At 50.6% G+C, this 14,484-nt stretch overlaps 2 protein-coding genes across 5 annotated transcripts; both read left to right on the top strand.

Moving 5' to 3' along the window:
- The first annotated feature begins 6,311 nt into the window (after window positions 1-6,311).
- On the top strand, window positions 6,312-8,931 carry LOC124661846 (octanoyltransferase LIP2, mitochondrial-like). Its single transcript, XM_047199728.1, has 4 exons — window positions 6,312-6,460; window positions 7,597-7,670; window positions 7,761-7,839; window positions 7,930-8,931. Exon 4 carries the CDS (start codon window positions 8,076-8,078, stop codon window positions 8,862-8,864), a length of 789 nt encoding a protein of 262 aa, XP_047055684.1. The 5' UTR covers window positions 6,312-6,460; window positions 7,597-7,670; window positions 7,761-7,839; window positions 7,930-8,075; the 3' UTR covers window positions 8,865-8,931.
- Window positions 8,932-8,939: 8 nt separating this feature from the next.
- Window positions 8,940-11,150, top strand: LOC124661847 (probable protein ABIL5). 4 transcript variants are annotated; one of them, XM_047199733.1, is made up of 8 exons: window positions 8,940-9,059; window positions 9,159-9,241; window positions 9,352-9,499; window positions 9,690-9,789; window positions 9,888-9,927; window positions 10,037-10,098; window positions 10,448-10,524; window positions 10,734-11,150. In XM_047199733.1, exons 1-8 carry the CDS (start codon window positions 8,940-8,942, stop codon window positions 10,827-10,829), a joined length of 726 nt encoding a protein of 241 aa, XP_047055689.1. In that variant the 3' UTR covers window positions 10,830-11,150. The 4 variants fall into 4 exon arrangements, with proteins under 4 accessions (XP_047055689.1, XP_047055687.1, XP_047055688.1 ...); XM_047199731.1 differs by having other exon boundaries at window positions 10,731-11,150; XM_047199732.1 differs by having other exon boundaries at window positions 10,034-10,098.
- The last annotated feature ends 3,334 nt before the right edge of the window (window positions 11,151-14,484 follow it).

Raw genomic sequence — 14,484 nt, 5'->3', positions numbered from 1 at the left:
CGTATGAGCAGCGCCACCCGGACGTTTACCGGGATAAATTCAAACGTGCGGTGGTCCCGGTTGAGGCGAGATGAAGATGAAGGCTCGCGGGAGATCGAGGAGGTAGCGATGGCTGAATGGACTCGGGGGCAAGCCCCGTGTCCTGTAAGTGGGTTAAGCCACAAGGTCCTCCAAGAGGGTTTGACTTCGATGTCACCAAGGCTGAGCAAATTTTCGACCTCTTACTTAAGGAGAAACAGCTAAAGGTACCCGAAGGCCACAAGATCCCCACGGCGCAGGAGCTGAATGGAAAGCCATACTGCAAGTGGCATAACACGTTCACCCACGCCACCAACGACTGCAGGGTGTGGCGTCAGCAGGTCCAAATGGCGATAGAACAAGGGCGTCTAATTTTCAGCCAGTACGCCATGAAGGTTGACACACACCCCTTCCCCGCCGTTAACATGGTGGAGTACGCTTACCCTGAGAAGGGCCAGCCAAGTTTATCCTTCAACATCAACATGGTAGGACTTGGGCACCACTCTGGTAAGGACGGAGATGAGGGCAGCTGCTCTCATAGCAAGGACACAGAGGAAGCCGTTCCACGCGATCGGCTCCGTCACGATGGCAATTGGCAAGCGCTACATCACAGAGGGAGAAGTGAGGAACGTAAGATATCAGCGACCTCTCTCTGATCACCTCCTCAACAAGTATGTGAGTCAATATGACCAACGCCGACGGTATAACAGCGAGGACGAAAGGGATCGTCTAGCTAGGGATGCCAGGAGACATCGTCGGCATGATTGCGACGAGGAGAGATATGAGCGCCACGCCAAGGAAAAGTCGAGAGAGCAAGACGACGTGGATAGGCACTCGGGACCTGTCCCTTCTTCGGACACTCGCTGGGATTCAGGAATGAGCCGATTGCCTACAATCGGCAACTGCCCAGAATGTAAACAGAAGAAGAAGGATGTAGCTAAGGTGTCCGTGTTCAAACGTCTAGGGCCTCTCCCGCCTCGGAACAAGCACGCTGAGTCCTCTCGGGTGGAAGATCTCGAAGAATTAGAAGACGATGATGATGAAGAAGAAGATAAGTACCACCGGCCGAGATGGTGCCCTGATGGACTCAGCCGTTCCCAAAAGCGTAGGGTTCAACGACTACATGGTTTGGAGGAAGCCGAGAGGTTATACCTGCACACGTTGAGGAAGGCGCGGCCTGATCTGGCCGCTAAAATTCAGCGAACCCTGGACGAAGAAGGTCGGCCACAAAGGAAAGAGTGGCGCCCCGGACAAAAGAAAGCCGATGATGAAACGTCGGCCGGCACAAACATGGTGTTCATCCTTCCGACGGAGTTTAGTGCTCCGGGATTAGACGAAGCACCTGTGGCGCAACTTGACTGCGGCCCACGGCCGGTTATCTTTGAGAAGCCACGAGAAAGAAGCTACAGACACCTGAAGGCCTTGTACTTGCGAGGCTATATCAATGGGCAGCCTGTCAACAAGATGCTGGTAGACACCGGAGCGGCAGTCAACATTATGCCGTACTCCATGCTACGTCGGTTGGGACGCTCTAGCTCGGATCTGATCAAGACCAATGTGACACTGAGCGATTTCAACGGCCAAGCATCTGACGCACAAGGTGTTCTCGAACGTGGATCCGACCGTAGGGAGAAAAACCATCCCTACGACGTTCTTTATTGTCGACGAGCAAGAGCACCTATGCTCGTCCTGCTAGGAAGAGATTGGATCCACGCCAATCGTTGCATTCCATCCACGATGCACCAATGCTTGATACAGTGGGATGGAGATGAAGTAGAGGTCGTCCACGCAGATGATTCAGCCGAGATTTCAACGGCTGGCATGAACGTTTGGGAGACAACAGGCCAAGAGCCACTCTCAGGCATCAATTTGGACGACTGCGAGTGCATTGACGTGGCGAAGGACGGGGTAAGACTGGTCTTATCCACCGGCCTGACCGTGTAACAAGAGCAACATCTATGGACAAACGTGGCGATGCCGATCCGTGTGATCGGCCCCAAGGATCTATGGAGGAACATCGCAAAACCTTCATTGAGCGATTCGATCAACATGGAGGCCGATTCCGGCAATCGGCCAAAATTATCATCACCATGCGTTCGCCCGGGTTCAACGTCGATCTAATGGGCAATGGGTTTACGTCGGTCGATGAGTCGGAAGAAGTCAACACTGGTCCTAACAGAGCCGACGTTCACATATAGTGCCTTGGCTAACCACAGAGCCGATATCAGCAGTTACCTGGAAGAATCGGCTCGGGGGGCACCTAATCAGATGAACATGTGCGACAGATGAACATGTGCAGTGAAATATTGGGGGCCGATAGAAAAATCGGCCAGTAATTTTTTTTTTCATAATGTACAGCCGATGCACGGACATCGACTTTAGAGCTAAGGAACAAAGCCGATGCACGGCCATCGACTCTAGTGGCGTGTTCAAGACACGAGGGCTTCCAACTCCGTGCGCAAGGTTGCCAGTTCAGCGGTCTTGTCGGAGGAGTTTTGGGCGTACAAGACAACCTTGTCGGAGGAATTTTGGTTTCTAAGCCGCCGGTGATCATCTGCGAGTATCGGCTTTCAACGGAAGAAAGGTGGTCGGCTCGGGCTGGCTCGCATGGTAGCTTTCTCGGATGTGATCGAGCTCGAGTCCATTTGTCTGAATTGCATGTCCTCATCAATGTTTTCGCCTTGACTGAGGCTCGGGGGGCAGCTGACCTGGTAGATGCTCTGTTTTTAGAAGCCGATTGGAGTGTCATCGGCTGGTCTTGCGTCGCAATCTTCTTCAAAGGTGTTGAGTTCTTGCGAAAAGGATCGCCGGAGCTGGGATCCATCATCACCGATAGGGAGTTGGCTCCGGGCCATCCCGGTTGCTCGCAAAGAAACGAAGCAGGGTTATAAAGTATCACCGAGGAGATTTGCGAGCGGGTGATATCCGATTCCGCGAAGTATCGGCTTCAGCGTCAAGTCGTTTCAACAGCGGTTCTAGGGCTCTCTTAAAGGCATTGGTCTTCCACATTGTCCACCAGAGCTCAAAGTCATCGGTTGAAAAGATGAAGGATAGATCGTGAGGAACCGATGCGTTGACCTCGGCTTATTGAGCATTGACCGAGTTTACAATCACTCCGTAGTCAAAGAGATGAAGGCGGATTATGAGGGACCGATGCGTTGCCATCGGCTCATTGAGCATTGGCTAAGTGGACAATCGGCAAAGTCGGTATGAGGGGAAATCGGCTAAATTAGCATAAAGGAAATCGGCAAAATCAAATTGGGGAAATTCTTCATTGATAAACGAGATTTCTTACATAAAGAGCTGATTGCTCTCAAAAGGAAGTACTAGGGGATACATTGCCCCATCTACTACTACTGATCCTATGCTAGGGGTCCTATCTACGGGCCGTCGCTTCCCTCGTCGTCGCCATCGTCGCCGCTGTCGGCGCTACTCCCGGCGGGCTCGTCGTCGCCGCTGTAGCGGCTGCCGGCAGGACCCTCGTTGTCCTCGTCTTCCTCGTCAGCATCGTCGTCGTCGCTGTCGAAGTCGCTGAGGTTCCCCGGCCGGGGCAGAAGCGCTTGGCCGGCGGTTCGTCGGAGGAGGTGTCGTTCTCCTCCTCCTCCTCCTCCTCGGAGAAGGTGAAGTCATCACAGGAGAAGCGATCGTCATCGCTCTCCTCCTCCGTCTCCCCGTCGGCGAGGAAGCGGAGGTCACTTTCCCCGTCGGTCGAGGACTTGTCGTCCTCAGACCAGATGGAGAAGTCGTGACTGGGCTCATCCCCGGCTTCGATGGCGCGGCGGATGTTGGCCGCGTGGGCCTCCTCCGGGTCCCACTCCGGCGTCGGCTCGCGGGAGGAGGAGGATTTGATGGAAAGACCCGATGAGGTAGAGGAGGAAGAAGACATGGTGGCGCAGGAGGGCTTTTGGAGTGCTAATGCGAAGGGGATGAAGAAGCGAACTGTTTGGAACGGTTAAATAAAAGGGGATATAGTGGAGATTCAATGCCACGAGCAGCTTCGAGGAAGTGGTGCCCAACAAAACAAAAAAATTGCCGGGTCACGCGGAGAAGTGGAAGAGGCAAGGCATCATGATGAAGGATACTGCGACGGTTCCGCTCTCGCCACGACATGACCCGACGAAGAAAAAGCGAGTGATTTTGGAATTGACATTTCCAAAACCAGGGGGGCATGTGTTATCACCGGAATTTGACCGGATCGGAGGTGGGCCGCGATTGGAGATGGGCTTGAAGAATATACATGGAAGAAATACATGAATCGGCCTTGTATACAAAGTTTGGGCTAGTTTGCCCGTGTATCTGTAACATAGTAGGATACGTGTCGGTCAGATAGAGTTTGGGCTCGTGCCCGGTTGGGATTATTCCCACGATTAGAAAGTCTACGGACTATAAATATGTATCTAGGGTTTATGAAATAAACAACAATCACGTTCACCACAAACCAATCTAGGCGCATCGCCAACTCCCTTGTCTCGAGGGTTTCTTCCGGTAAGCATCATGCTGCCTAGATCGCATCTTGCGATCTAGGCAGTACTCGTTTATTCGCCGTTCATGCGTTGCTCGTGCTGAAGCCTTGTTGATGGCGAGCAACGTAGTTATCATAGATGTTTTAGGGTTAGCATTGTTCATCGTATCATATGCTATCGTCGTGCGACCCTTAGACATCTAGCCACCCTTACACCTATCTTGGGTGTAAGGGCGGCACCCCGCTTGATCATTATTTAGTAGATCCGATCCGTTATGATTGCTCCTTGTTCTTCAAGGATTAGTTTAATATCTCGCATAGTTAGGCCTTACAAACGGGTTGAAGGATCCAAGTGGCGCGTAGGGTGTAGTTTGCTAGCCCTAGACAGGATGTTCCGAGGATCAACTTCGTGTTGGTTTTTAGGCCTTGCCTAGGGTCGGTTTACGATCACCGTGCGTGGCCGCCAGGCTCAATCACGAGTAGGATGTTCCGATTATGCGGTGAAAACCCTAAATCGTAGTAGGTCGTTTTAGCTTTGTTTTGATCAAGCAGGACCACCATCTGATCGTACACCTCGTACGCATCATGGGTGGATCGGCTCCTTGAGCCGATTCACGAGACAACCCGAGAGCCGATCGAGGCTCGTATTTAATGTTTACGTGTATGCCATGCAGGAAACTAAGCGAGGCACATCCAACACCTTCCCCGACCGGGTATAGGTCGGGTGGCACGCCCTTGCATCAGCATCGGACGTGCGTGCCGAGTCTTTGCGGGCCGTCGCTCGGAGGGATCAGGGCCAGCCGCAGTCCTGGGAGCCTCCCGGCTCTACCGTGTTGCCCGTCGCTGCTCGCCGGTGGGTTTCTGACCGCAACAGACGGTGCTTTTTCCAGCAGAATCCTGGCTCCGGTGCTCGATCCTCCAATAATCATGAAACATGCAAAATAGATGAAATAACATAAGTATTATGTCCAAACATGAAATATATCAATGAATAACAACAAATTATGATATAAAATAGTGATGCAAATTGGACGTATCACCCAGCCCTCCGCCTCCTCCATCTCGGAGGTGCGAATGGCCGCATGGAGGTGCGGCCACTCGCCTCCTCCTCCGCCGCCGAGATCATCAGCGCAGCGCCTAGGTCCGGGTCCTCCTCCGAGGACTCGGGCTTCACCTCGAGCAGCAGAGGCGGCGGTTGCGGCAATGCCTCGCCGCCGCGGGCGGCCTCTCCGATGTGGAGGCCGCCTCGGTTTCCTCCCGCAGGCCGCAGCGCCGACGGACGACGGCGGCCGCTGCTCGCCTCGTCGTCGTTGGCGGAAGCGAACCGTCGCTTGGCCATGGCGGCGGTTTCGCTGCGGGAGTGGAGTGGGGACCGGAGTGGAGGGCCGGATCCCCTCCGGTCCCCATTTAATAGCCTCCCCGGTCACCGACGAGTGGGCCCAAGGGAGACGAGGCGACTCGAGCGCCGGACGCGAGCGGACGGCGCGTGCCATCCGCGGCCACGCAAACCTAGCCCGGATTTGGGCCGGGTTTGCGTCGTTTCGGATGCCGCGGCCGTCCGCTTTACGGTGCGTCCCGCGTTGGGCCGCGTTTTGGGCGCGGTTTGGGTCGCCCTGTTGGAGATGTCTTAAGGACGCAATTCTTCCAGACAGGCCGCAGAACCACTTGTGACCCAAAAAAAAAAAACAGTGTAGTTAATTCGGTCTTGGGCCAGGGGTAGTAGAAATGAGGCTTAAACTAACTTCCTAACAATCCGGCAATAAAGGCCCATGTCGTCCATTCGCTGCACCTTTTTTGCGATAATTTAGGCTCCCTTTTTTCTCAGAACTCACAGCAGTACACGCGGCCGCGACCCCATCCTCCCAAGTCCCCCAACCCTAGCCGCCAGGAGCTGAGGAGCAAGCAAGGCAGTGCGCGATGCGGCGATCGGCGATGGCGCTCCGCTCGACGGCGGACCGGTGCTTCGGCCACCACTCACCGGTTAGTTCTTCACCACCATGTGTCTCCTCCTGCCTTGTATGCTCCGGCCATGTCGCCCGTCCCCCAGGTCCCTCTTCCTCTTCGGCGAGCGACCAGTAGCTCCTCCAACCGCAGTACTATAGGTCTTCCATGAGTCATCCTTCCGTCTGTAGGTTTTCCTCCTCTAACCGGAAACACAACCGAATTTCGGGTTCCTAAGAACTGCCAGATTAGTTCGTCAGTCATCTTCCAAAAAACGCAAGTACTTAGAAAACTAAGTAACAGATCCGGAAAAAAAAATTGCGCACATACATCAACGAACACAGTTTAAAGTTTTTCCTGTAACGTATCGTGATGATATTTGGGCATCTGGCCTATATTGATGATGTACATAACTTGCCCGCCTTTTGGTAGCTGGGGATTTGGCTTAGTCTCAGCTGTTTTGCTTCATTTCTGCGCACGACTGTGACAAAGAAACTTGTTGTTAGCAGACTTGTTCCATTGTTTTTTTGTCGGTAAAGTGGATTTGTGCTCGGTATGCTTTAGCTAGAAGCCGCACCATTACAATATAGTAGCGTCCAACATGTCCAGGCAGAGATTACATCACTTCGTCCATACTGGTATAGGATTTAACATAGTTGTCGTAGCATTTGATACGAAAAAACTAAGTTTGAGATCCGTCTTCCTACACCTTGCTGCAAGTGTTCTGCTTGTCTCCATGTCAACTTAGTTTGGTCCACACAGCCAAACGGAGTGGTGTGATATCCTATTCCTGAGAAGGTACCGACCACTGTATATCTTGATCATCGCATGAAAATTTCCCTAAACTATCATTGTACCATGAACTATGCAACAAGTCATACTAGTTATTAAATGATGATACACTGCCTCAGCAGCCCAATTCTGAAACCAGCCTTTGGTTGTTGCATTCTCAATTTCTCATGTATTCCAAGAGTAGTCATTTTTCTGTCTTTCGACCTTTTTTCCAACTTCTGTTTTAACTTTATGCAGATCACGATCATTGTTTACTTCCCTACTCTTCGTAGATCTGACAAAACAAATGCTCAAAGTTTAGATTTATATAATACATCACAAAGCAACATATATCTTGTTCCATTTTAACTTCTGACTGCTCCTTTAACTTGTTTGTTTTTCAGTTGACAAACGTTATTCAATCAACGTTCAGTGCAAATGCTTGTTCAAGATGGGGAAGTCTTGCAAGAACTTTCAGGTAATTACCTCATCTTGGTTTACACAATCTGAAGGAGATGTTTGCAGTATGCATCTAACTTCTCCGTGTTCTTTTTTTTTTCTGTTACAGTGCAAAACCAATTGGAAATGAGGTTATTGGAATTGATTTGGGGACAACGAATTCCTGTGTTTCTGTTATGGAGGGAAAGGTGAGTGGTTCTTGTATATATGCTCTTCTGCTGTGCTTTCTTTTCAGCTTCTTAAACAATGTGCTTACATAAACGAGAAAATGGCTGCAGAGTGCAAAAGTGATAGAGAATTCAGAAGGCACTAGGACGACACCATCAGTTGTTGCTTTCAGTCAAAAGGGGAGCGGCTTGTTGGAACTCCGGCCAAACGTCAATCTGTGACAAACCCACAGAATACCTTCTTTGGTACGAAGCGTATGATAGGACTTGGTCGTCGTCTAACTTGCAACCGAAGCCGAGGGGAAATCCACCCAGCGGCGGAGATGAGTGGCGGTGGCGCGAGGAGGGTTCTGGAGGCGTGGAGGCTCGGGGTGGTCAAGTACGGCGACGCCCTCAAGCTCCAGGAGCGGCTCGTCGCCGACCGGCGGGCCGGCCGGGTCCCGGACCTCGTCCTCTCGCTGCAGCACCCGCCGACCTACACCTTCGGCAAGCGCCGCACCGACCACAACCTGCTGGTGCCGGAGTCCAGCCTGGGGGCCCTCGGCGCCGAGCTCCACCGCACGGAGCGGGGCGGCGACGTCACCTTCCACGGCCCGCGCCAGGCCGTGCTCTACCCCATCCTCTCGCTCCGGGACGTCGGCCTCGGCGCGCGGAGGTACGTCGAGGGGCTCGAGGCCGCCATGGTCGAGGTCGCCTCGCTCTACGGCGTCGAGGCGCGGCCGGGGGGCCGCTGCACCGGCGTCTGGGTCGGGGACAGGAAGATCGGGGCCATCGGGGTCAGGATCTCCTCCGGGTTCACCTCCCATGGCCTCGCCTTCAACATCGATCCTGATTTGGGCTACTTCAAGCACATCGTGCCATGCGGCATCGCCAACAAGGATGTCACGTCGTTGCGGCAGGAGGCAAAAGTGGAACTCCCTCCTGACGAGGTGATCCATCATCAGCTCGTGCAGAGCTTGGCCAAAACCTTCCGGTTCAGCCATGTTGAAGTCAAGGATGATTCCGAGTGCACAGAGATGGTTTACTCAGCTGCTGCGCAACAATGATGTGTATTTTACTCTGTATACTGGGAATTCTTCTCAATACATACATTGTTATAAATTTGGCTTTGAATAACGGAGATGGATGCGGAGATGGATGCGGAGGCCGGCGAGGCTGGGCGTCAGCGTTCCCCCGCGGCGCCCTTCGTCAGGTCGTCATCGCGTCTCGGCGCGGCCCAGAGCTTCGACGGCGCGCTCAGAGTTGAGCCTGTTCTTTTCCCTCCTACTGTACTTCCCAATCGCGCCGCATGGCGTGCATGCCTCTAGATTCTGGTCTGACCATTACGTTTTGAGCTGCAGGAGCTCAAGGATCTGAGGTTCCAGCTGCACCAGGCGGCGGACTGCTGCGAGAAGGCGTTCCTCGGCACCGAGCAGAAGAGGCTGTAAGTGCAGACCTTCCGTCGATTATTTCATTCCAACACATTTTCTTTCCTTTCTTCCTCTCGTGGAGCCGATGGCCGCGTGTAAGTTCAATTTCTTGCCCGTGGTGAAGGATCCTGGACAGCACGAAGAGCTACATCTGCGATGCGGTTGTGACGGTGATTGATCACCTCGGAACTGTTTTATCCAAGCTCGAGCACCAGCTGGAGGACAAGACCGAGGTCACGCAAACAGAGCAAAAGATCACCTTCCTCAAACAGGTTGGCATCCTATCTGCTTGTACTCGCTGTAATAAATTGTGTATGGCATGAAGAGAGCTCGTGTAATTACCTGAAAAAAATTGGAGTGTAGAATGCGCCATATGTGATGATGAAACAGTGAATTGATGAACATCGACCAAATTGAACCTTGCTATACTCACTGAATTTGTATGATTCCTGACTGTACCAGAGGCTTCTGACATGCGAACAGTATGCAATTTCTCTCAACCTATTGGCTCTACGTATGGACACTGGCGCCGTTCAATACCATCGCCGTTACCTCTCGCAATGTACAGTTTTCAAGCTTTGTTTGATTCTACATGATGAACCTGCAGAATACTTCAGCTCAGCTATGATTTTACTAACTAGTACCACTTCTTCACTCCAGCTACGGAGACAAACAATAAGGAAAATGTTACTGATTCAAGGTTTGTTATATACTCCAGTTCAAGTTATTTCACTTTCTTTGAACCTATTAGTATTATATATCTGCGATTTGCATCAGTGTATGACATTATTAGCATTGTCACACAGCAGGGGTCACCCGGTGCCTGGAGCCAATCGCACTCTGAAGCCATATGATGTTGAGTCAACCATCGGTAATTTTCTTGGGAAATGAAAAATATTTGGAATGATTGTGTATCTTCCACGTAAATTTGTTCTGCTTTCTTGCCATTCTGAAGAGAAGAAATGGTGTATTCTGTGCACTGCTAAAAATCCCCAAATATACATGGAAAAATATACCCCCTTTCTATGTCTGTGACAATAAAAGAACCAGCTGAAGAGCCCATTCTCCTCTCCTATGTCCCAATTTTCAGCACGACCTCAACTCGCTTTCCTGGATTTACAAATAACAGCAGCTAGTTGTTTTCAGCTGTTTTAAGCTTACTTTATGCATACAATCGCTGTCGATTTACCGAATATATGTTGATATGGTGTTCTTATTAGGGAGGGAAGTTACCGTGGCAGTTGCAGACGTTGGAAACCCAGCATCCATAACAAGGTCATTTTCCTTCAGAGCAGAGGTATCCTACATTCAATCAATCATGTATTTGTTCACTTCAATAGCAATATGTACTCTAAACACTATTTACACCATAAAATCAGCACGATACTGCTTACGTGTGTAAGTTTTATTCAGTCATGCACAGAGCAATACAAGTTAACAAGTACGAACTTGCTTCCTTTCTTTCTACCTTGGTGCGTAAGAAAATTTCCTCTGAAATATTAGCAGGATGCTCACATTGCTCCAGGCGTTCATAAGAAGAAGAAAGCCAGCCACCGCAGCAACATCTTGGCATTCCTCAAGAGAAGTAAGCAGCATGCATAAGAGTGAGAACCTCCACTGGATACAGTTAGAAATGCAATGGCCATTGGTGTGACTGCCAGATGTTTTGCTGACCATGCGTGTCCAATGCTCTGTAACAGAATGTAAATATACTTTGAGTTCTGCACTCCTGCACGGATGTGTAGAAAATTAAAGTTCAGGGGCCAAGCTGAACATTCTTGCAGCATCAAGGGGGAACACACACGCTCATTTAATTTAGATCATGTACAAGGGACAGGTTTACTAGATCGACAACATGGTGTCCTTCTAGTTCGGCAGGCATAGCTAGCCAAGCATGTCCAAAAACACCCCTTTTGGTTCTCCTCTCGATTTCTCGGTGCCTTAATTAATCTGTTGCCATGTATGTGAAAACCATAGTTTCCATTTCTTCTTTATTTTAAGCAAACGATCTAATTTTAGTAATTACTCAAACAAAGTGCATCAAACACTGAACATGAATAATGAACGCCCCAGATATAACCATTAAAAGTTACATTGAAGAAGCCTCAAGCTTTACTTTCTTACCTTGGTTTTCTTCCATTGTGCTCTCCATGAAAAAAAAAACCCGAATAAGACCAACATTGCACAACTAGCCTCAAAGGATTTTAATAACCATATGATTATCGAAAATTGTATTTGCCCCCTAGCTACATTGATCTCTTCATTAAAAAAATCAAAACCATATTATAAGTTTTAAAAAAATCTAAAATAAATTTAGACATGATCAATGATGTAATTGACAAGCATGAAAAATCTTAGTGCAGAATTATTTGTATTGTAGGATGCACGAAAAATGAGAAAACTTATAAAATATGTAGATTTGAAATATGTATACCAAGATCCACACTTTTGTCATTTTTGCGTAGCTTAGAATGCAAAGCCTTTGATATCACTTTTGTCATTTTGTGTAGCTTAGAATACAAAGTATTTGAAATTAATATTTTTCCAGCTTTTGGGATACATCATTAGCTAATCTGGATATAGTTTTAAAAACTATTAAAAACGTATAAATATATTTTAATTTTCAAAAAATAACAGGATGACCTGAGCCCAGGAGATGTAAGGGAATCTCCAACCGCGCGACCCAAACGGACGCGCTGGGCCGTCCGGTTTGGGCCGTTCGGGTGGCCGACGGACACGCGGACGTAGCGCATAATCGTAGAATCACGAAAAAAAGAGAAAAGTGGCAAATTGAAATGAAATTTCATTCAACATATGCCCTATTTTGGGCAAATTTGTACATAGCCCTATTTTGGGCAAATAACTAACAAAATAAGCCCCTATATGGGCTTTTAAATTTAAACTAATAAAACCCCTCTATTAGGGTTTGGTCGGCGGCGCGGTGGCCGCCAGTGCGCCGCCTAGCCCCTGTGGGCGTCGTCGGCGACGTCGTCGTCGTGGACGACGTCCCCGGGCGGCGAGGCGCTGTTGTGGCTCAACCGCGCCAGGGACTCCGGCCACGGAGACCACAGGGCCTCCTCCCAGGCCGAGTGGGGGTCCGGAGCCACCCGAGGCTGCGGCGGCGCACGGAGCAGCGCCTCCTCCCTGAGGCGCTGCTGCCTCTCCTGCCAGGCGCGGCACCTGGCCTCCTCCCGCCGCGCCGCCTCCTCCTCCTCCCGTCGTGCCTGGCGGGCCTGGGCGTAGAGCTCCCGGTGATGACCCACAAGTATAGGGGGTGTATCGTAGTATCTTCGATAAGTAAGAATGTCGATCCCAACGAGGAGCAGAAGGTGTTGACAAGCAGTTTCGATGAAGAATTCACTGTAAATGCTCACAGACAAGTATTCAGGGGGTTTTGATATAGCAGATGAATAAAGTACGAGTAGGTAAAGTGCGAGAGTAACAATTGCAGCGAGTGGCCCAATCCTTTTTAGCACAAAGGACAAGCCGGTTTGTTTACTTATAATGACCAAACGTTCCTGAGGACACACGGGATTTTAGTCTAGTGCTTTCGCTACATACGGCTAATTAATCTTCATTGTTTTGATAAGTGTTGTGTGGGTGAACCTACGCTAATGTACCGCCCTTCCTAGGACTAATACATACTTGTGATTATACCCCTTGCAAGCATCCGCAACTACAAGAAAGTAATTAAGATAAATCTAACCACGAGTCTTAAACTGCGAGATCCTGCTATCCCTCCTGCATCGATATACCAACGGGGGCTCAGGTTTCTGTCACTCCGGCAACCCCGCAATTGGCAAACGAGTACAAGATGCATTCCCCTATGCCCATAAAGGTGAAGTGTCGTGTAGTCGACGTTCACACGACACCACTAGAAGAATAACACCACAACTTAAATATCATAACATTGAATATTACTCAACCATACTTCACTACTAACATTTAGACTTCACCCATATCCTCAAGAACTAAACGAACTACTCACGAGACATCATATGGAACATGATCGGAGGTGATATGATGATGAATAACAATCTGAACATAAACCTTGGTTCAACGGTTTCACTCAATAGCATCAATAACAAGTAGAAATCAACACCGGGAGAGTTTCCCCTATCAAACAATCAAGATCAAACCCAAACTGCTATAGCGGTGACGATGTGCAGCGGTGGAGACGGCGGTGATGATGATGAAGATGATGATGATGGTGATGGAGATGATGTCCAGCTCGATGATGGTGACGATGGCGTCGATTTCCCCCTCCGGGAGGGAATTTCCCCGGCGGAACTCAGCCTGCCGGAGAGCTCTTTTCTCTCTGGTGTTCTCCGCCTCGCCGAGGTGGCTGTGACGCTCCGCGACTCTTTTCCTGGGGCTTAGGTTTTCGGGACGAAGGCGTACGCGAAGAAAAGGAGGCGAGAGGGGCTGTGGCCCCCCCTCCTCACTGGGCGGCGCGGCCAGGCCCTGGGCCGCGCCGGCCCATGGGGTGGGCCCTGTAGGATAACGTTGCATAGAAAACAAAAATTTTCCTACCGCGAACACGCAATCCAAGCCAAGATGCAATCTAGAAGACGGTAGCAACGAGGGGATATCGAGTCTCACCCTTGAAGAGATTCCAAAGCCTACAAGATGAGGCTCTTGTTGCTGCGGTAGACGTTCACTTGCCGCTTGCAAAAGCGCGTAGAAGATCTTGATCACGATCGCTTCCGGCGCCACGAACGGGCAGCACCTCCGTACTCGGTCACACGTTCGGTTGTTGATGAAGACGACGTCCACCTCCCGTTCCAGCGGGCAGCGGAAGTAGTAGCTCCTCTTGAATCCGACAGCACGACGGCGTGGTGTCGGTGGCGGTGGAGAACTCCGGCGGAGCTTCGCTAAAGCACGCGGGAGCTATGGAGGAGAGAGGGGGCGGCTAGGGTTTGGGAGGGGTGGCCGGCCTCAAGGGGGTGCGGCCAACTTGTGGCTTTGGTGTGTCCGGCCCCCTCCCCTATGCCCCTCATTATATAGGTGGATTCCCAAGAGTTGGTCTCCAAGTCTTCGAATAAGACCCGAACCAAAAACCTTCCATAGGGAGGGGAAAACCTAGCCTAGCTAGGACTCCCACCAAGGTGGGAGTTCCACCTCCCATATGGGGGGGGTGGCCGGCCCCCTAAGGGGGAGTCCACTTGGGACTCCTCCCCCACTAGGGTTGGCCGACCATGGAGGTGGAGTCCCATGTGGACTCCACCTTCCTTGGTGGTTTCTTCCGGACTTTTCT

Source organism: Lolium rigidum, chromosome 6, assembly GCF_022539505.1.
Source record: "Lolium rigidum isolate FL_2022 chromosome 6, APGP_CSIRO_Lrig_0.1, whole genome shotgun sequence".
NCBI lineage: Eukaryota > Viridiplantae > Streptophyta > Magnoliopsida > Poales > Poaceae > Lolium > Lolium rigidum.
Note: the sequence above shows the minus strand (reverse complement) of the source record. Positions and strands in the feature narration are given on the sequence as shown.